This window comes from Schistocerca cancellata, chromosome 2, assembly GCF_023864275.1.
Source record: "Schistocerca cancellata isolate TAMUIC-IGC-003103 chromosome 2, iqSchCanc2.1, whole genome shotgun sequence".
NCBI lineage: Eukaryota > Metazoa > Arthropoda > Insecta > Orthoptera > Acrididae > Schistocerca > Schistocerca cancellata.
The window spans coordinates 493273240-493295323 of NC_064627.1; the positions used below are offsets into that span (position 1 = coordinate 493273240).

The following is a 22084-nucleotide window of genomic DNA, read 5'->3' on the forward strand; positions in this document are numbered from 1 at the left end:
CAGGATGGGAATTAGTATCATTTGGTTTGACTTGGTTTAGTGACGAAGCCCACTTTCATTTGGACGGGTTCGTCAATAAGCAAAATTGGCATATTTGGGGGGACTGAGAATCCGCATTCCTCAATTGAGAAGTCTTCTTCACCCTCTACTGGTGCCTGTGTGGTGTGCAATTCCCAGTCACAGAATAAACGATACAATATTCATTGATGTCACGGCAACTACAGAATGGTGTGTGAAGGTTTTGGAAGATGATTTCATCCCAGTTATCCTGATTTTGACAAGACGCGGTTCATGCAAGATGGAGCTAGACTCCATCAAAGCAGGAGAGAGTTTGATATCCTGGAGGAGCACTTTTGGTACCACATTTTGGCTCTGGAGTACAAAGAGGTCACTGGCACGTGCCTTGATTGGCTGCTGTATTCTCCAGATCTGAACACATGTGATTCTGTTTTTTGGGACTATATTAAAGACAAAGTACACTCCACTCAGAATGTCATAGACAGCACTGATGTTCCAACACTTCAGTGGGTCATACAGAATTTTACTATTTGTCTGCACCACATCATCGCCAATGATGGCAAGCATATAGAACATGTCATAACGTAAATCCAAATACCTCTAGCAACACTTACATTTTGAATAAAGCGTGTGCATGCTGTAGTTTGTAACTAATTTATGTTTTTTTTTCATATAGTTCAATAAACGTCACCCTGTACATGATTTTGTATTTATTTTATGTTTCAATCAATCATTCACAACAGTGGATGACTGACAATAAATACATGCAAAACAGTCAAAAAAATTATTTAAATTTTTGTCCATATTATAGCTGCTGTTATTGTAAAACTTAAACGCATGGTGATTACTCTAATACTGCTGTTATTGTAAAACTTAAACACATGGTGATTACTCTAATAGATAAAGAAAAATGACTTACCTCTTGCATAAGTCATTGAGTTTGCGCACTGAATATAATGATCCTAATTCGTTACAATATTCTGTTACAAGCTGCTTTTCTACAGTGAATTCATTATTTTCTTGTGACTCTATCCTGTAAATAAGTAATAATTCTGTAAAAAAAAGTATTTCCATCCTAAAAAAATATTACTTCAGTGAAAAATTAATATAAATGGATAAAAGGGTGAAAGTGGAAAGATAACATTGTAACAGTTTGCAAGAATCTTTTGAAATGGATGCTAGGAATTACTGGATGAGATATTGTGAGGGGGAAAAACTGGAATGGAAGTTCTGCACAAAACAAGTAAGAAACGCAAGTATGAGACTTGCTGTACTGGCAGTATTTGTATGGGTGGCCAGGGATGCTATTTTTTAAGCATGAATTGATCTCGTCTGCTGGTGTTGACTTGGGGATAACTGTGTTAATTAAAAATCTCCTGACAACATGAGTAGAGCTCCTCCTATCATTTCAGAGTTTCTTCGTAAGTCTTGTAATGTTCTATCAATGGCTTTGAGCAATTTTTTATGTGCCATTATGCATTCATCCCAGAAGATAAGCCTTGTTTAGAAGTTCACCCCATACAGATTCCATAGAGCTTTTACATATTGCAAATTGTTCTTTGGCTATTTCAGTGGTAATTGTCAGGTGCAGCAGGCAGTTCGTTGTCCTTCTATAAGTGTGGTTGCAATGCCAGATAATGTCAGTATTGTTTAACATGTATTTCTGCCAGCAATAGATTTATTAGGAACATTTTCCCGGTGTCACCTAGTGCATCCAAGTACATAATTCCACTAGTGTTGTTGTTGATCCGGTCCATCATAATGTCATAAATTTCCTTTTGAGTCACTGAGGAGTGGTTTGTTGAGAGAAATGTATTGAAGCAGTTCGTTGATGATGGAGCTATTTTCCTTGGTAATTTCGAAGATTAGCACACTGACAGCATCATTTCATGCTGCTTGCATCCCAAGTTATACTAAGGTCTGGTTGTTTATTGCTAAACATTTGTCTTCTGGGTGACTGAGTGTTTCAGTGAAGATGTCATTATTGATTTCAATAATCAGGTCAGGATAAGCTTGTCATATTTGATACAGTATGTTGTCACTCATACACTCCTTGACGGAGTCCCTTAGCTGTGTTGGATTCGATGGGTTACATGTTGTCAGAATTACAGCGAATAAGTCTCTCATTTTTCAGCTGAGTCTGTGAGTGAGGCTTCTTGTAGTTTTAGTTCTCAGTGATTGTCATTGTCCTATACTCCTAAGCATTGGCATGCTTCTCTGTACGTCTGGCATATGTAACAGTCTTGAGATCTGTGAAACTTGTTGGTCCCCATATTTCATGTGGCAACATCCGGTGATAGAAACATTCAGCATTGTTCATCTACAGTGTATAGTCAGCCTAGTGCACCAGTTTTTATGATTCCTGGGTATACTTCTACTGGAATTCCTTGCTTTCATCATTGAAAGATTTTTCTTCTTGTGTTCCATGTATAACAAGTAGGGACGCTGACATATGGTAATGTTTTGTGAATGGATCCACTTGGCACAGTTGGTAAAAAGCTGTTTCTGGTGTCACCGCCAGACACTTGCTAGGTGGTAGCCTTTAAATCGGCCGCGGTCCGTTAGTATACGTCGGACCCGCATGTCGCTACTATCAGTGATTGTAGACCGAGTGCCGCCACACGGCAGGTCTGGAGAGACTTCCTAGCACTCGCCCCAGTTGTACAACAGACTTTGCTAGCGATGGTTCACTGACAAAATACGCTCTCATTTGCCGAGACGATAGTTAGCATAGCCTTCAGCTACGTCATTTGCTACGACCTAGCAAGGCGCCATTACCAGTTACTATTGATACTGTAATCATGTACCGTCAAGAGCGACGCTCATCATTAATGGATTAAAGTTAAGTATTCCATCAGCTACGTCCATTTTTTTAAAGTCTAAATTTATTGTCCTGTTCCAGACCTCACACTAGCCTGCGTGAGCTAAAACGCGTGCCTTTCGGCTTCCTCTAGTACCCGGTGTTGGCTCTCCTGCCAACCCACAACACTGTTAATGTTGCATTCTGAGGTGGTTTGCTTGCAATTTCTCTGGCAGTGTCTTTTGCGACATAAACTCTCTGTCCACTCTCCAAATGTACTGCTAGACAGTACGCAGCTGGTTTGTATTTCTATATGAGAAAACGAAAATGCTGATGTATCTTTCCATTTGCTACATGAGGAGCTTGTCATTTCTGTTTTGTTATTCACTGTCTTTGACTATTTGAAATACTGCCATGTCACTGCCTTTGTTCACATACTTACAGACATATTTGATGGATTTCACCAAATTGCAGTATTCTGTGTTTACATGTGCTTGGAATATTTTTGGCAAGTAGTGTGTTACATAGTATCTATTTCCAGTTTCTCACAGCCTCATATTCGTAATTTTGCTATGAAGCCACTATTTTTGGGTGATCATCTTCTGTATTTGGGATAGCTGTCAACTCCGGTTTGTGTGTTGTCCAAGTATGGTTTTGGTTACTTTTTTGTACATTTTCCTTCACTTAAACATGGTAAATTGGGGTTTAATGGCTTGCTTGGTCCGTGACTTATGTTTATCACTACTATTTTGTCCAATTCCGGAGCTTCTTGTGGATTGGGAAATTCAACCTGGATGATTTTGTTGATATCCATGGGATGAATTCGTCATGGAGCCATATGAAATTGTGTGAGTGAGGCACTCCTTGTTTTTGCCATTCAATTATGTACATCCAGCACCTAATGGTTCCAAAGACGTGGTGTTTTGTGACGACTTCAAAAAATCTCATTTGTTTTTGTCAGAAAACTCAGGCTATTATGTACTGTTGATGCATGGCCACTTGTCTGTATCTTAGTTGTTCTTTGATTTATGGCCATGATGAGTTGCCTGTGAATGTTATGGAGAGGTCAGGTCATCCATATTTTCTTATGTAGGTCATGGCATCTTGAGTGTATTCATGCATGTTTCCAGACTTCCTATGTATGATGAGGGTAAGATTGTCATTGTTCCAGTAGCATAAATTTTTCTGTCATTTCTGATTCAGTCTTATGTAAAGCACCCGTTCCACTTATATTTTTGTATACATGTCCAACAGGAAGTGTTGGTACGAATGGTGAGTGTTAAGAATGTGATTATATGTTTCATTGTCTCTGATCATTAAGAGTTAAGCAAGAACTCCTTGGAAGTGATTTTTTTATCTTTGTTTCTATGCCAATTTCAGGTTGGATTTGTTTCACATTAAAATGATATCCATCTTCTTCATGTAGAAATATTAATGGGTATTGAAGGGCACCTGTTCTTCATTGTACAATTATGTCATGGCTTTGGTTTCATAGTCCACAATTATGATGGCAACTTCGTCTATCTGAGGTGCACTAAATCGACATTCATCTTCTCTAGGTGATCTTTTGTTGGCTCGAATTATAACTTTATAGTCGTCACAAATCATTTGGTCTAGTGCTGTTTTGAATCAGTTGATTGTGTGATATTTGTGTACGATCCTCTGTACATCTAGGAACTACTACTCATCTCAATTCACTGATATATGTGCATTGTTGATCAATTTCTGTTTCTTTGTTTCCGATGAAATATGCCTGCAGAAATTTATGGTCTTCATTGAGTAGTGGTAGTAAAGATGCCATATTGTGATAGATATGCCATTGGTTGGAAAAAAAACCATAATCAATTTCATGTCTATTAGCATCTATAACAGTGACACTTAAAGAAGTCATTTGGAAGCAGGTGTTGTATGCTTTTAAATTTTGTAAAAAGTATTTTGATTCATGGGTTTTCCTGTTCATGTAATGTAACAACTCCTGCAGAGGTGCTTCCAGTGGTGGTAATTAAAGAACAGAATCCTGATGTTTCTCTACAGAAATTTTTCCTGTTGCAAAATTGGCAGATATTATCCATTTTTCAATTATGACGTGTTTGTGTTTATTACATTCTTTCATTGGATCATAATAGAGTGCTTCAGTTGTTAGGTTCTCATGTTTACTTGTCCTCGTCAGTGCTTCTAGTAGGGCGATATTTTCATGGCTGGCTTGAGTTCACAGTCTTTTATTATAAGATTGCGTTGCAATTCTTGACTCTTCAATCCATTCATTTCATTGCTCTTTGGTTTATCTGCTTCTCACAGTGCTCATTCTTATTTGTTGGGAACTTAAATGTGCTTCGTGCTCTTCACCTGTTTAGTTTTTTCGCTGTTCTTTTTGTTTTCGCCATTTTGCTTCAGAACTGGCAAGATCTCCTCCTCTTTTATGCTTGGGCACTGTCTAAAATGTAGATCAAATCAACTTTTTACTAACAAATACACTAAGTACACTTTGCACACTTTATTTTCGATCCATATTCAGTCACTATATCAATTTGACTACTCACACTTCACTGTTCATTTTTATTCACTCACTGCACTAGTTTTTCGGTTACTCCTTTCGTCACTGATAAGAAACTGTGGTTCGAACCCATGATGGGTCTTGCTTTATATACCCCAATACCAAATACCAATGAGTAGCTGCATCCATGATGAATTCCAGAACGTACCAAAAAGGCTTTGAATGATCCACAATATTCCAGAACATTCTACAACCTTTGAGATTGTTCTGCAATGTTCCACAATGATCTAGAATGTTCCCAAACATTCTGGATCTTCTCAAATGTTCCCTACTATTCCCGAATGTTCCAGAACATCCCAGGTCAGTGTGGAACATTCTGGAATATTGTGGAATACTTTCAAATGTTCTTGAATATTCTCAAATGTTCTGGAATATTCCAGAAATTTCTAGAGGGCGAAACTTGCCTGCTCTTATGTCTTCAAAAGCACGCCATTCAGGTAAAAATAGGAACCTTCTTCATGGATAGGGGGTAGAGGGCTACCACACCATGTAGCTCCACTGATCATACCAGGACTCGTTTCTGAGTTTTAGTGGCATGCAAACTGTACACTTACTTTTATAATATAAAAATTATATATATTGATTACATGTTCCACAAATCATATTCACATTAAATGTTATGTAGATGATGTTGACTGAACAAAAATGTAGCAAATATATTTATTTTTAAATACAGCACATGCTCACTATTTACAAGCTTCTTTCTGTATATATGACTACTTAATTTCTAGTCACGAATTGCCATACAAGGAGTTGTTAATATCTTAAATCTACATTTGGTACACTTCTGCCATCTGGCAGACACTTTATTTAGTCTGTTAATGTGATTTATAGCTGCATTTTACCCATTTCTGTGCCAAAGTTAGAATCGTTTAACAGTAAACACAATTATTTTTCCTTTTGGTGTTGTACTTGAGAATGTCTCTTTTACTGTCAAACTCAAGTGGATTGCTGAAAAATGTACTGAGAGGCTGCAGTTATCATTTCCAGCTTCTTAAAGAGACAGCTGCAAGGTGTACATGTGTGAACCCCAAAAATTCCAATTACTGTCTTTTGGGCAAAGAAAATATTTTTTGTCAAAATGATGAGTTACCCCAAAATATTATCCCATATAACATCAGTGAATGAAAATATGCAAAATGTGTTAATTAACTGACTTCTGTATCTAAAAGTATCTATATATTGCAATTTCAAATGTGATTGTATTCAGCACACTGGAAGTATGAATTACAAAATGTCTTCAGTCACAAATTTTCGTGTTTTATTAAATACACAATGCTTTTCAGGACTTGTGGATCCATCATCAGGTGTAACTTGTCTTAATATATGATTTATTATTGCTTTTGAATGAGGTGAAATGCGTATTTCTGTCATGAAAAGGTTTGTTGTTAGGTTATGAATTTCGTAAGTCAAATGCGGAAAACACGTGTGAAATAGTGGAAATAATGAACAGTGTAAACTTGCCACATAATCCAAGAAAAGTGTTTTTAACACCATTATACATTCTTTTCATTCATATCACTTCACTCAAAAGACATATTGCATACACATGTTTAGTAAATACATCACAGATGTTGTATATGGTGTTATCAAAACTGAATTTATTTTTAGTGCCAGAGATCTAATTATTAAACAAATGACATATGCAGGGAATAACTTTAGAATAGGTCTTTAAAATTACTGATGTAACCATGGTTTGTGAAATCTGATTGTTCATTTAACACAGATTGTGGTTTTTTTATTTTATGGAGGTGTATCTCCAGTTGTTCCAACAGATTTAGGGTGTTACCATTGGCTTCATTATGTAGTACTATCAAATTGTTTTCTTGACTGTTGATGATATGTTTTGTTTCCAAAATATGTTGTGCAATAACTGATTTTTTTGAAGTAGTTGAGCCTGAAAGCATTTATATGTTGTTGAAAGCGGGTTTTGAAGTTTCTGCGTGTTTTCCCTACATAGTACACAGAACAACTGCAGCAAAGTACACTCTACTGTTGTTGAATTTTTGTGTATTTGATTTTATGTTATGGACAGCTAAGTTTCGTAACTTATTAGTAGTTAAGAATGCAAATATTACATTTGTTTTTTTGAAAAGGTTAGCGATTTTTGTGAAATGGGCTCCAGGTATGAGATACTGGCAAATATTTTCTCTTCTTTCACAGTGTAGCCATTTGCTGTCTTACTTTTGTGTATTTGACATTGCAGAACAAAATCAGAAAAATGGTTAACAGATGCAGTTTCCACTTCACAGAAAAACAAGCAAAAACATGCATTTTAATGAATCCCACAGCCTCAAGACTGAGAACTCAACCTAAGACCCATAAACCTCATATTCCATTGAGGCCTACTGTTAATTCTAAAAATACACTTGCCTCCAAAGTCTCTCAATTACTGAATGAAATTCTGAAGAAACACTATTGTCGCAAGTTATGTGTGTTGCACTTGCGATCTCATTATTGCGTTCTTGCCCACGGCGAGAATAAGATACATGCGGCGTGTAATTCTGTTCAACACTTTATTTACACGAGAAGTTTATTTTAAGATCACATAACAGCAGGAAAAACATTATCAACAGTTCCAGTGCAATGAATATTACCAGTTTATTTTTTTTTAACTAAGTGAGGAAAACAGTAACAGGAATACTAAATAGTAACAGGAGTACTAAAAAAGTCAGAGTGAATTATTAAATTCATGGAGCATGGAGAAAGGGTCTCACAACGCTCCTGGTGGTCAGTGCGAGAACCATGTTGACATGCGCCAGCCCATCAGCTGATTAACTGACATCTGTTTTGGCTGACGCTCGATGTCGCTACACCAGCCCCCCTCGGGAAAGCAGAGCACTGTCCTTGGATTAAGCCAGAAGTGACGTCCCTGAAGCGTGCTGGGAAGTGTACCCGTTGTCTGGAACATGTTTGCCATTCAATTGGAACTGGTGATGTTGCTGGTGGAGGTCACTGAGTGGCATGTGGAGGTTATGCCTCATTGCGTTGCAGAGGTGAATGTGGAGAGTCTAGTAGGACGAATGCTGGTTTCACTCTATCAATGGAAACAGTATTCATCTTGCCGTTGACTATGATATCAAATGTTTTGTCACTTCTAATGATGATACGGAGCGGACCGGTATAGGGCAGTGTGAGTGGTGGTTTGACGCCCTCTACTCGCAACATTACGTGTGCACAGGATCATAACTCTCAGGGCACGAAAGTTTGTGATGTATCATGGCGCAATGCTTATCACAGTCAGATCTGCATCAGCCTTTCTCTGAGGTGGGTGACAAATACTGGTGCATTAACATAATCCAATGAAATGGTTTCTGGACCCACGAACTCACCGGGAGGCCGGAGGACTTTTGCTGGTGAGGCGTCTAGATCCGGTGTATACATGTTACGTAGACTGAGCAAAACCAATGGTAAGGCAGAGGTCCATTGTGATTCATGACACACTAAGGCAGCTTTAAGTGATCGGTGCCAGCGTTTAATCACACCGTTACTGCCAGTTGTTGTGTGATGTAATGCACTGCAAAATTTACTTAGTTAGTCAAATAGGTCAGATTCAAACTGCTGTCCTCTGTTCGCGGTTATATGAAGCAGACAACCAAAATGGGCGCTCCAGTGTGACACAAATGCAGTGGCTAGTGTCTCAGTAAAAATGTTGTCTACCAGAATGGCCTCTGGCCAGATCGTGAATTGGTCTATTACTGTCAGTAGGTAGCGTTGCCCTTCTGAAGGGGGCAGCGGACCTACTACATCAATATGAATATGGCAAAAACGTGCTGTTGTGTCTGGAAATTTGTCCACTGGCACAGAAATCTTGGTGCACTGGCCCTGCAGCGAGCCCATGTGCAACAGTTTTTTTTTATTCCAGGCCACACAAAACAGCCAACTATTAGTTTAATTGTTGCCTTCACACTGGGGTGACATAAATTATGTAGACTTTCAAAGGCTTGCTTGCATAGCACCGTAGGAATGAACGGACAAGTTTTCCCAGTTGAAACCTCACAATATAGCTTTGTGTTTGTAGCTGGGACACTGGCTGAAGTTGAAGGCCAGACATGGCACCTTGCAAACAATCTCGAAGTTCCAGGTCAGACTCCTGTGCTTGGGCTAGCTGTGTGAAATCTATAGTCTTCGTGATACTTCTCAGCCATGATAGACAGTCTGCAATGACATTGTCAATTCCCAATAAATGCCATACATCAGTAGTGAATTGTGCGATGAACTCCAGTTGATTATATTGTCTCGGAGAACATTTGTCATTATTTTGCTGAAAGGCATAGGTCAGGGATTTATGGTCTGTAAAAATGACAAAAACTCTAGCCTCCAATTGTTTACAGAACTGTTTAATGGACTCATTAATTGCCGACAATTCACAGTTGTATGCACTCCACTGTTGCTGTGCAGGAGACAGCTTTCATGAAAAGAATGCAAGAGGCTGCCAGGCTCCGTCTATATACTGTTGCAAGGCAGAACTGATTGTCATCTGGCTAGTGTCTACTAGAAACGGGAGAGGTGCTTCCAAAGCTGAATGCGCAAGAAGGACTGCATCTGCTATATTTTTCATGCCCGCTTCGAACACGTTTTTCACCCACTCTATCCACAATACTGCCGTTTTGTCTTTAAACTTAGGACCAGCTAAAGTTGTGGTAAGAGGCTCTTGGTGTTCTGTTGCATGCATAGGTGATCTCAGTAGAAATTAAGGACTCCCGAGAATCGTTGCACTTCTTTAGCAGTTTCTGGCCGTGGAATACTCAATATAGCCTCTACTTTCTCCGGTGGTCTACAAACGTAACCTCTGTCTGGCCAAAAACACACACTGAGGTGTTCAACACTACTCCATATTTGTCAAGGCATTTAAATACCTCAATCAGGTGCTGTTTGTGTTCTTCTGGGGTCACTGAAAAGATGAGTATATCATCAATATATGCAAAACAACACTGAAAGCCTTGCAAAATGGAATCTATGAGTCTTTGCCACATTTGGGCAGCATTTTTCAATCTGAAAGGCATAAACTGACAAAACGGCATTATAATGACCATTTTCGGAATATTTCTTTCAGCAACAGGAATCTGTATATATGCCTTTGCACAATCTAATACATTAAACACCTTTTTTTCACATAATGTGTAATTATAATGTTTCAAGATACGAACAGGGTACCGATCCGGTATTGTCTTAGCATTCAAGGCTCGGTAATCACCACAAGGACGCCATGCATCGTACTTTTTTGGCACTAAATGGAGGGGTGACGACAAAGGCCCACTAGATGGATGAATGAGGCCTTCCTTCAACATTGTATTAAATTCCTCCTTGGCAACAGCCTTTAGGTCAGGAGCAAGACACTTTGATCTACACGAAACTGGAGGGCCCGTGGTAGTATTGATATAATGTACAGTGTGGTGACATACCTTTTGTGGGGCCCCAGGAGGCCTTATGTTAGCCGGGAATAGGTCCAGAAGTACGGTATACTCATCACTCTTCAACTGGATCAGTTTCGTGTCATATATGCCATGCTATGTCGGAATCCATTGTTAGATAGTTCCTTGACACTGTCTATTATGTGGGCATGGCGACGTCCGGCAGCAGTCAATAATGCATTAAGAAATCGGCTTTGCTTATAGGCTCGGTTATGTCTGCCACGGCGAAATTACACTTCAAGGTACAATGTAATCCCACATCCACCTCAATGTGCTGCATTCCATACGTCGTGATAGTTGAATTATTAGCTAAGGGAAGGCAAAACGAGGTGGCTGGCTTATACTTGTGTAACAGGGTCCATGGCAAAATACTTAAGTCAGAACCCTTGTTCACCAAATACTTGTGCCCTGTCTTGTGATCTGTCATAAAGAGACGCAAGGATGGTGACCGACAGTCTGGAGCAATTACTTCTGCCTGTCACTTACAAATGAGAAAGGTACATGGCAAAGTGCACTTGTGTGCCTGATCTCCGAATTTCCTGTGGCACCAAAACATGTCTATCTGGGTTGAACCTTCGGCTATGGCAGAGATCGCTGAGGAACGTCATCTAGATCTTCTGTAGAATCATCCTCTAGCGTACCTGTCAGACAGTAGTTCACCCATCTGCTCACTCAGTGTGTCAACCTTGCTCACGAGACTGTGGTAATCTGCCCGCTTTACCACCAAGGTACTATTACACACCATTGTAATTTCAGGGTAGTAGGTCGGTACGATTGAAACCTGGTAGTTAAGGAAGGCAGGATTCGGTTACGATTGTGGATGGGGCCATAATCAATTACTATTGGTTACCTTTTACAGTTCCACGCATTTATTTTTAAAACAGTAATTCCAGACTTGACAATAAATAAAAAATACCACACGTTATTAAAATAACTGTGTAAATAATTGTGTTTTCAGTGCATTACAATTTAGTGAATTACCATAAAATAAAGATATAAATAATGTTTTAAAAAAAAAACAAGGCATTGTGATCATAGCTGAAGGCCTTACACGACAAGAATGGCAATAAATTAAGAATGTTTAAGAACTCGCTGCAATTTACAACTTACAGGTACTGAAATATTAAAAGGTAAGTGGTCACAAACACAGCAGAAGGTGTCAGATGCCAGGAATGGCAGTAAATAAGGTTTTAAGGCTCACTGCTAAAATACAAACACCAAATTATTATTATTTTTTAAGCAAATGACCACAATCACGGCTGAAGGCCCTACACGCCAGGAATGGCAATATATAAAAAAAAAATTTTAAAAACCTGCTGTAAAACAGCCAATACAATAGCAAAGGTTAATTTAAAAGGACAAGCAACTGATCACCAAACGGGTGAGATAAAATGATGGTAAACTTGGTAACACAACCATTTAAAACCTGCTGTAATGCCAAGAATGGCAATTATATTAAAAATTTAAAACCCTGCTGTAAAACAGCAAATACAATAGCAAAGGTTAATTTAAAAAGACAAGCAACTGTTCACCACATCCCAGGAACGGCAATAATATTAAAAAATTTAAAAATCTGCTATAAACCAGGCAATGAAATAGCAAGGTTAATGAAAAAAAAAAAAAAACAAAACAAGCAACTGACCACCACAGGGAGAATAAGATAATAAAACGCAGGAACCAAGGGGCCACAGACAGTGCTCCAGGAATCGACCTCTGAGAGGATTCGGCAACAAACTTTTTCGCGAGGGATGAGATAGGCAGCCAAGAGTTGCACTCACTTCACAAGATGGAACCTCAGACCAGTGGCAGTCTACGAATGACTAATGATAATCTTACTGAAGCTACCTGATGTCTGAGAAACCAAATGAAACGATAGAACAATATACCAAAAGCACTCCACTCGCTGCACTTCGCCTTTGCGATAGTACGAGCAGCAACACAAACCCAAGTCACTGGGGAATTGCGAGACATCACAATAGTGAAGGTTTCTGTTCTTGGTTTGAAATGCACTCATCTTAAAGCTTGCTGGATCCAGTTTACCACGATGTCATGCACCCTCGTGACCACTATCCTTCTATACAGCAGCCCATGCGTGCCACCAGCGGACCCGAGTCCCCAACCAAACTGCCACACTCACATCACACGACACAGACTAACAACCACGTCGCCCCAAAGATAGGGCAACAGTTACTACATATCGATAGCCGCTGCTGCTGCCACTAGTGGACAGGCAACGCTTGTGAAACGAGTGGCGCCAGTCAACAAGAGAAGAAGACAAAATAACCGCAACTATGCCAACTAAACGATACGGTCTGGCCTCCAATAGAGGGCGGAAACCTACCAACAGCACCAACACGAGCCGCAGCATGGCTCAACGATGATGTCTTGAATTCAATCCGCCAGGTCTGCAACAGCCTCTAGCAACATGACCTTTTGCGATGCTATAATGGCCTTCACCTGTGCTGGCAGACGGCTGCTCCACAATGTGCATAGTAATGTATTAGGTACCGTGCACGTGTCAACCTTGCTTCTTAAATGATGGAGGTACTGATATGGTTTTCTGTCACCAACATCCTCTGGTGTGATGAGAACCTGCCGCACCCATTCTCCCTGCAAAGCACACACTCTTCCTATTAACCCAGTCTTTAATTTCTTGTATAATTCTGTGTCTGGAAGTGAAGTTGTAATATGTTGAACCTCAGCTGTGTAGCCGTGGTCCAGCTGACTGACTACCAGTGCAAACTTAGTGGAGTCAGCAGTCACACCGGCACAGAGGAAACCCACTTCCACCTGTGCAAACCATAATGCTGGGTTGTGGGGCCAAAATGGCCATAGCCACATGACCAGTCTTGAAACGGTTGGTGGGCCCATCCCCGCACCAATTTCTGATTCTTGAAGTTTGCCGCTAGCCATTTGTGCTGCTGATTTATTCTCTATCTAGCTGTGATCACGTCATCGGCCTTGCTGTGCTGGTACTGTGAATGGCTGAAAGCATACGGAAACTACACCTGTAATTTTTCCCGAGGGCATGCAGCTTTACTGTATGGTTAAATGATGATGGTGTCCTCTTGAGTAAAATATTCCAGAGGTAAAATAGTCCCCCATTTGGATCTCCAGACAGGGACTACTCAGGACGTCTTCGTTATCAGGAGAAAGAAAACTGGCGTTCTACGCATTGGAGTGTGGAATGTCCCTTAGTCAGGCGAGTAGGTTAGAAAATTAAAAAGGGAAATGGATTGGTTTAATTTAGATATGGTGGGAATTAGTGAAGTTCGGTGGCAGGAGGAACAAGACTTCTGGTCAGGTGTATACAGGATTATAAATACAGAATCAAATAGGGGTAATGCAGGAGTAGGTTTAATAAAGAAAAAAAAAGAGAGTGCAGGTAAGTTACTATGCATAGTGAACACATTATTGTAGCCAAGACAGCCACAAAGCCCATACCTACCACAGTAATACAAGTTTATAGGCCAAATAGCTCCACATACAATGAAGAGATTGAAGAAATTTATGATGTGATGAAAGAAATTATTTGGATAGTGAAGACAGATGAAATTTAATAGTCATGGGGGACTGGAATTCTATAGTAGGGAAAGGAAGAGAAGCAAAAGTAGTAGGTGAATATGGAATGGGAGGTAAGCAATGAAAGGGGAAGTCATCTGGTAGAATTTTGCACTGAGCATAACTTAATCACAGCTAACACTTGGTTTAAGAATCATGGAAGAAGGTTGTATACATGGAAGAGGTCTGGAGACACTGGAAGGTTTCAGATAGATTATATAATGGTAAGAAAGAGATTTAGAAATCAAATTTTAAATTGTAAGACATTTCAAGGGGCAGATGTGGACCCTGTCCACAATATATTGGTTGTGAACTGTAGATTAAAACTGAAGAAACTGCAAAAAGGTGGGAATTTAAGGAGATGGGATCTGGATAAACTAACAGAACCAGAGGTTGTAGAGAGTTTCAGAGAGAGCATTAGGGAATAATTGACAAGAATGGGGGAAAGAAATGCAGTAGAAGAAGAATGGGTACCTTTGAGAGATGAAATAATGAAGGCATCAGACGATCAAGTAGGTAAAAAGATGAGGGCTGGTAGAAATCCTTGGGTAACAGAAGAGATATTGAATTTAATTGATGAAAGGAGAAAATATAAAAAGGCAGTAAATGAAGTGGACAAAAAGAATACAAACGTCTCAAAAATGAGATTGACAGGAAGTGCAAAATGGCTAAGCAAGGAAGGCTAGAGGACAAATGTAAGCATGTAGAGGCATATTTCACTAGGGGTAAGATAGATGTTGCGTACAGCAAAATTAAAGAGACCTTTGAAGAAAAGAGAACCACCTGTATGAATATCAAGAGCTCAGATGGAAAACCAGTTCTAAGCAAAGAAGGAAAAGCAGAAAGGTGGAAGGAGTATATAGAGGATCTACAAGGGCAATGTTCTTGAGAGCAATATTATGGAAATGGTAGAGGATGTAGATGAAGATGAAATGGGAGATATGATACTGCAGGAAGAATTTGACACAGCACTGAAAGACCTAAGTTGAAACAAGGCCCCGAGAGTAGACAAATTCCTTTAGAACTACTGATACCCTTGGGAGAGCCAAACATGACAAAACTCTACCATCTGGTGAGCAAGATGCATGAGACAGGTGAAATACCGTTAGACTTAAAGAAGAATATAATAATTCCAATCCCAAAGATAGCAGGTACTGACAGGTGTGAAAATCGCCGACCTGTCAGTTTAATAAGTCACAGTTGCAAAATACTAACACGAATTCTTTACAGACAAATGGGAAAACTGATGGAAGCAGACCTCGGGGAAGATCAGTTTGGATTCTGTAGAAATGGTGGAACACATGAGGCTCTATTGACCCTACAACTTATCTTCAAAGATAGCTCAAGGAAAAGGAAAACCTACATTTCTAGCATTTGTAGACATAGAGAAAGCTTTTGACATTGTTGAGTGGAATACTCTCTTTCAAATTCTGAAGGTGGCCGGTGTCAAATGCAGGGAGCTAAAGGCTATTTCCAATTTGTACAGAAACCAGATGGCAGTTATAAGAGTCGAGGGGCATGAAAGGGAAGCAGTGGTTGGGAAGGGTGTGAGACTTGGTTTTAGCCTATCCCTGACAGTATTCAATATTCAACCTGTATATTGAGCAAGCAGTAAAAAAAAAAAAAAAAAAAAAAAAGAAAGAAAAATTTGGAGCAGGAATTAAAACCCATGGTCAAGAAATGAAAACTTTGACGTGTACCGATGACATTGTAATTCTGTCAGAGACAGCAAAGGACCTGAAACAGTAGTTGGACGGAATTGACAGTGTCCTCATAGGAGGATATAAGATGAACATCAAACAAAGCAAAATGAGGATAATGGAATGTGGTCGAATTAAATCAGGTGATGCAGAGGGAATTACTCATAGATTAGAAAATGAGACACTTAATGTAGTAAATGATTTTTACTATTTGGGGAGCAAAATAACTGATGATGGTCGAAGTAGAGAGGATATAAAATACAGACTGGCAATGGCAAGTTAAGTGTTTCTGAAGAAGAGAAATTTGTTAACACTGAGTATAGATTTACATGTCAGGAAGTATTTTCTGAAAGTATCTGTATACCGTGTAGCCATGTATGGAAGTGAAACATGGATGATATATAGTTTAGACAAGAAGAGAATAGAAGCTTTCAAAATGTGGTGCTACAGAAGAATGCTGAAGATTAGATGGGTTGATCACATAACTAATGTGGGGGTACTGAATAGAATTGTGGAGAAGAGAAGAGGAATTTGTCGCAGAACTTGACTAGAAGCAGGGATCGGTTAGTAGGACACATTCTAAGGCAGCAAGGGATCACCAATTTAGTACTTGAGGGAAGTGTGGAGGGTAAAAATTGTAGAGAGAGACCAAGGGATGAATACACTAAGCAGATTCAGAAGGATGTATGTTGCAGTAGTTACTCAGAGATGAAGAAGCCTCCACATGATAGAGTAGCATAGAGAGTTGCATAAACCAGTCTTTGGACTGAGGACCACAACAAAACATAGCAACATCTGAAATTAAAGGTATAGATGTTCCTTCAGGTATCAGATTTGCCGCTTTTGATGTAACTAACCTATTTACAAATGTACTGACTGAAGAAACAATAGATATAATCTTTGAAAACTTAGTAAAACATAAGAAAATGTCAAATTCAGAAATATCAGGAGTCAAGGACATGTTGCAGCTAATATTCTCACACAATTACTTTACATTTAATGGGAAAGTTTACCAACAGAAGGATGTCTTGCCATAGGCAGTAGCATAACAAGTTTGCTGGCAGAGATATCTCTCAATCATCTGGACAGAAAGTTCTGTAAAGAAAACAATAGACTCAAAAGTGAAATAATATATACGGGGCATTCAAATGAAACCTGGTCACTTGTGTAAAGTAACGGTAATGATTTTATTACCTCAAAAATTTCGTTACAGACAGTACAAATACTCAAAAATACGCCAAAACTGTTGGCACATTTATCCCATTGTCACACTAGCTGGTCGATTCCATCCTTGAAGAAGCTAGTTGGCTGCTGTTGGATCCAGGCCTGGACCCAGTCACACACTCGTCCATTGTGAATTGCTGTCTGCGAATAGCTTGTTTTAGAGATCCAAACACATGAAAGTCACACGGTGAAAGGTCGGGACTGTACAGTGGATGTTCCAGCATTTCCCACCAAAACTGCTGCAATGTTGTTTTCACCACATTTGCCTTGTGTACGTGGGCATTATTATGCAGGAGGATTTCGCCATTGGACAACATACCTCGGTGTTTTGATTTGTTGGCTCGTCTAAAGTTCTGTACATTGGCTTGATAGCGCCGCTAGGCATTGATGGAAGTTCCCCGTTCTAGGAACTTGACAAGCAGTGCGCCCTTGTGGTAAAAAAAGAAGGTTACCATGAACGTACCAGAAATGGTGTGCACGGCCTTTGATTTCTTTGGAGATTGCTTGCCCTGACGCTTGCTTTCTGATTCAAAATGGTGACACCATGTTTCATCACCTGTGACAAAACACGACAGAAAGCCATATTCCTCCTCATGATAATGTTGCAGATGACTCAAAGACAGTGCCATTTAAGTATTGCACTGTTCGGTGGCCAGCTGGTGGGGAACCCATTCCACACATATTTTTCGGTGCCCACACTAATACCCAGTAAACAATGGATCTTGTCCACAGTGATTCTGCGGTTGTCCAAGACTAAAGCATTCACTTCTGCGACTATTTCTGGTGTGATGACACAATGAGCCTGTCCAGTCTGAGCATTGTCTTCCAGTGACTCACACCCCTCAAGGAATTGTTTGCCCCATTCCACAACACTTGAATGACTCAGACTGTACTCACCATACACAGCCTTCATCCATCGATACATTTCACGGCCTCTAACTCCCTCTGCCGCCAAAAATTGAATCACTCCTCGTTGTTCCTGCTTAGTCGCCTGCACGTTCAGTAGTGGACGATAACTTGTGTGATCACCTTCTCTTCGGCATGAAACCACACTGGTGCTATGCAACATCAAACGGTGCTCTTTAGCAATAGATGGTGCCACCATACCCGCAGTTATGTGGTGCCATCTTACGTGCAAGGCAAAGGTAGACAAACTAACCATGTTTCATTTGAACTAACCTCATATTACTGGAGATATGCTGCTATTCAATGGAACAAAAGAGGAGATTGAAGAACTAATTGCAGTATTCAATTCTTTACATAAACACATAAAATTCACAACATAACATGAGGACAGCAAAAGCATAAATTTCTTGGATCTAAAAATCACTGATCACCAACAAAAACATAAATTCAGCATACACAGAAAACACACATACACAGACATAACAATGGACAACTCACCATGCAATCCCACCACACAGACACGTTGCATTTAGGTCCATGCTACACAGAGTACACTCTCTTGATTTAGAAGAAAACAGCCTCAGGAATGAGCTAGATACAATATAAAGCATTGCCATAAACAATGGTTACACAGCCAAAATAATTGACAATTTAGACAGACAAAAACACAAACGTAAGACAACAAATGGCCACACTGTGAAAGAAGCGAAACATTTGCCAGTACCCCATACCTGGGGACCTTATCACAAAAAATTGCAAACCTTTTCAAAAATACAAATGTAATATCTGCATTCTCAACCACTAATAAGCCAAGAAACAAACTTGTCCAGAGATCTCCACCACCTTGTATTTTTAGAGATTTATGGCCAGCCCTGCATGATTCATGGTGTCAGTTCCCTCCAGCACTACTTCAGACATTAGTCGTGTCCATTCCAGGTCATGTTGTGGCACTTCTGTGTGCTCGCAGGGACCCTACACGAGATTAGGCAGGTGTACCCGCTTCTTTGGCTCTTCAGTGTAAATAGTTGTATGAGTAGTGTGGCCATTTTGAAATCTAAACTGTGATTGGCTGAGTATCCCTTTTAGCACAAAAGTAGGTGACAACCCAGGAGCAAAGTTTTTTTTAAAAAAATTCACATTTCAATGTACAAACCAGTTGCAGACTGTGATGTTTACATAGTGTTATTAATCTACAATTCTCCATACAGTCCTTCTGCTCACTCCAAAATGACATTTTCTTTTTGTTGTGGAAAAATTTGAGTCAATGTTTCTTACAGCATGAAACGCTGCATTTTGACGCTCTCTGATATGTGTTCTGCTTTACTTGCAATGATTGTGAGCCGTTTTCACTGAGTCGTTATTGCAAAACTGTGTCCTCAATCATAAAAAAAACTGCCATGAGAGGCAGGGATGATCCCGACATTTCTTTTCATAAACCCACTCAACTTGTTGGTAATTCTGGTGCTATTCTCAGACTACCGTAAGTATAATGTGCCTTCATTAGAATACATCATTACTGTACAAATAACAAAAACCCATTAACAAAAAATTTAAAAAACTTTTACAGTGTTCTGCTGAAAGACTTCTGTTGGACATGACTAGACTTCTGTTGGACATGACTAACAGCACATCAGTTTCCATTTGCTTCAGTTTAACTGGTGTGGCACAATGCAAGGAAGAGTTTCTGAAGAAATCATCAAATCTGACAAAAATCCAGAAAACATTTTCAAACAAAACATATTCAGTTTTCAATGGTACTAACTGTGTACTATGGTCTCATCTGAAATTTTATCGTTCTACCATTTTAAATTTAACACAGCATCAAGGCTATGTAAAGGTCAACATTCAGTTCACCCTCACAGGTTTGCCTAAAATAGATTTTACTGCTGAAAAATTGATCGCAATGCTTTCAAGAAAAAGCTGGTATGGTATGTCTAAAGCAAGCACATTATATACAGTTTCATTTCATGTGTTAGGATGCAGAAACATTTGATCCAAGTAAGTATGCCAGATGCTGTAAATTTTTTATGACATTAGTAATGACTTTCTGTTTTATGATGTTCAGTTATGGTAGCATATTTAATGTGGCCACAGTCTACTCACTAAAACATAACAGGTTTTATTATAATGAACTGCAACATAACAATGTACTGGAAAATGAAATGCAACTGGTGGAAAGATATTTTAAAACTATAGTGGTTCACTAAATCTGGCACTGAAGGAGTGTAAAATGTAGAAGACACTGTAATGTTACAGTTTCTGCAGATGGAATCAAAATGTGATGTACAAATACCAACTAAACAGCAACATACCTTTCCAAGGAGTCACTTGATAAATTACTGTCACTGTTTACAGACTGCAACTGTGGATGTGGCAATGACTTCTCATCTTCATCTGATTCCCAGCCACCTCCAGCACGTCCAGGTACATGTGCTTGCGAATGACAGAGATACATAAGGCTATACAGTAACATGTATTCAAAGTTGTAGACGAAACTAAAACAACTAACTCATTAAGCAAGGCAAAGTAAAACTGGATTTAAAATGTATGCAGAAACGGATATACTAAAGATATCAATCTGAATGTAAAATTATGAAACCAATCCTATACATCAAGTCACAAGCATGTCAATATTATACTGGGCAGACTACAAAGCTCCTGAAATGAAAGGAAAAAGAACACAGTACCAGTATTTGCTAATTATAGCAGTGTTACTGATAGGTACAAAAAGAAATATTTATACGGAAACATACAAACTGAGGTGTGTAGCTTCATCCTGGTTAGCAGATCTGAAACATATTTACTGGGGATAAAATTAATATTATTGAAATCAGTCACAGATATTACAGCTGGAAGAACTACGTAAACTGTTCAGTGCTGTAGTGGTACGGTTCGAATAAAGCTGACATCCATTTAAGCAGTTATCAGTTGCAGAATGAATAGCTATCATCAGAATGGGAATGCTGACACACACTTTCAGTGGGCTGTATGAGAAGGCTAAAATATTTAAAACTTGCTTCTTTTCCTGAATGAAATCATATTAATATTCTCCTTTTGATCATTGTATGTATTCTGAAATGACAGACACATAGATAAGTGACTGCGGGTTTGAAAATTCAACAAAAATACTCTTCAGATGTAAGGTCACTAGGACAAGATGAGATAACGATTCGATTGTTTATAGATTACCTGAAATTTATCACCTTCTAGCAGCAATATATTGTAGATCATTAAAGGAACAAAGTATTTCAATAAATTTGAAAAATGTACAGCTCAATCTATTTTCAAGAAATGTCAGTGTGCCATTCTCAACAGGAAGAAACTTGCTTCATGTGTATCCCTCAGATTGCTACTGCTCATTGTTATTGATGTTGTGGTCTTCAGTCCAAAGATTGGTTTGATGCTGCTCTCCGTGCTACTTTATCCTGTGCAAGCCTCTTAGTCTCCGAGTAACTACTGCAATCTACATCCTAAATCTGTGTACTGTCTTCATCCCTTGGGCTCCCTCTACGATTTTTACCTCCCACACTTCCCTTCAGTAGTAAATTGATGATCCCTTGATGTCTCAGAATATGTCCTATTAAACGATCCTTTCTTCTAGTCAGGTAGTGCAACACATTTCTTTTTTCCCCAATTCTGTTCAGTACTTCCTCATTAGCTACACAATCTACCCATCCAATATTCAGCATTCTTCTGTAGCACCACATTACAAAAGCTTCTATTCTCTTCTTATCTAAACTACTTTGGGATTACCTACCAGTCATTATATACACCATGAGCAGTTGCATCCCCTCCCCCCCTCCTCCCATGAACCAGAAATCTTGCCATTGGTGGAGAGACTTCTGTGCCTCAGCGATTCAGATGGCCATACTGTAGGTGCAACCACAACCGAGTGGTGTCTGTTGAG

The 22084-nt window shown here is 39.3% G+C and overlaps 1 protein-coding gene across 3 annotated transcripts in view; it reads right to left on the bottom strand.

Moving 5' to 3' along the window:
• Nucleotides 1-22084, bottom strand: part of LOC126162016 (AP-4 complex accessory subunit Tepsin-like) — a 97698-nt gene that overhangs the window by 9551 nt on the left and 66063 nt on the right. For all 3 annotated transcript variants that reach the window (XM_049918240.1, XM_049918239.1, XM_049918241.1), the window contains 2 exons: nucleotides 20490-20610; nucleotides 938-1051 (listed from right to left, as the gene is read on the bottom strand). In XM_049918240.1, the coding sequence (XP_049774197.1) occupies nucleotides 938-1051; nucleotides 20490-20610 (235 nt within the window). The remainder of the gene's footprint in view (nucleotides 1-937; nucleotides 1052-20489; nucleotides 20611-22084) is intronic.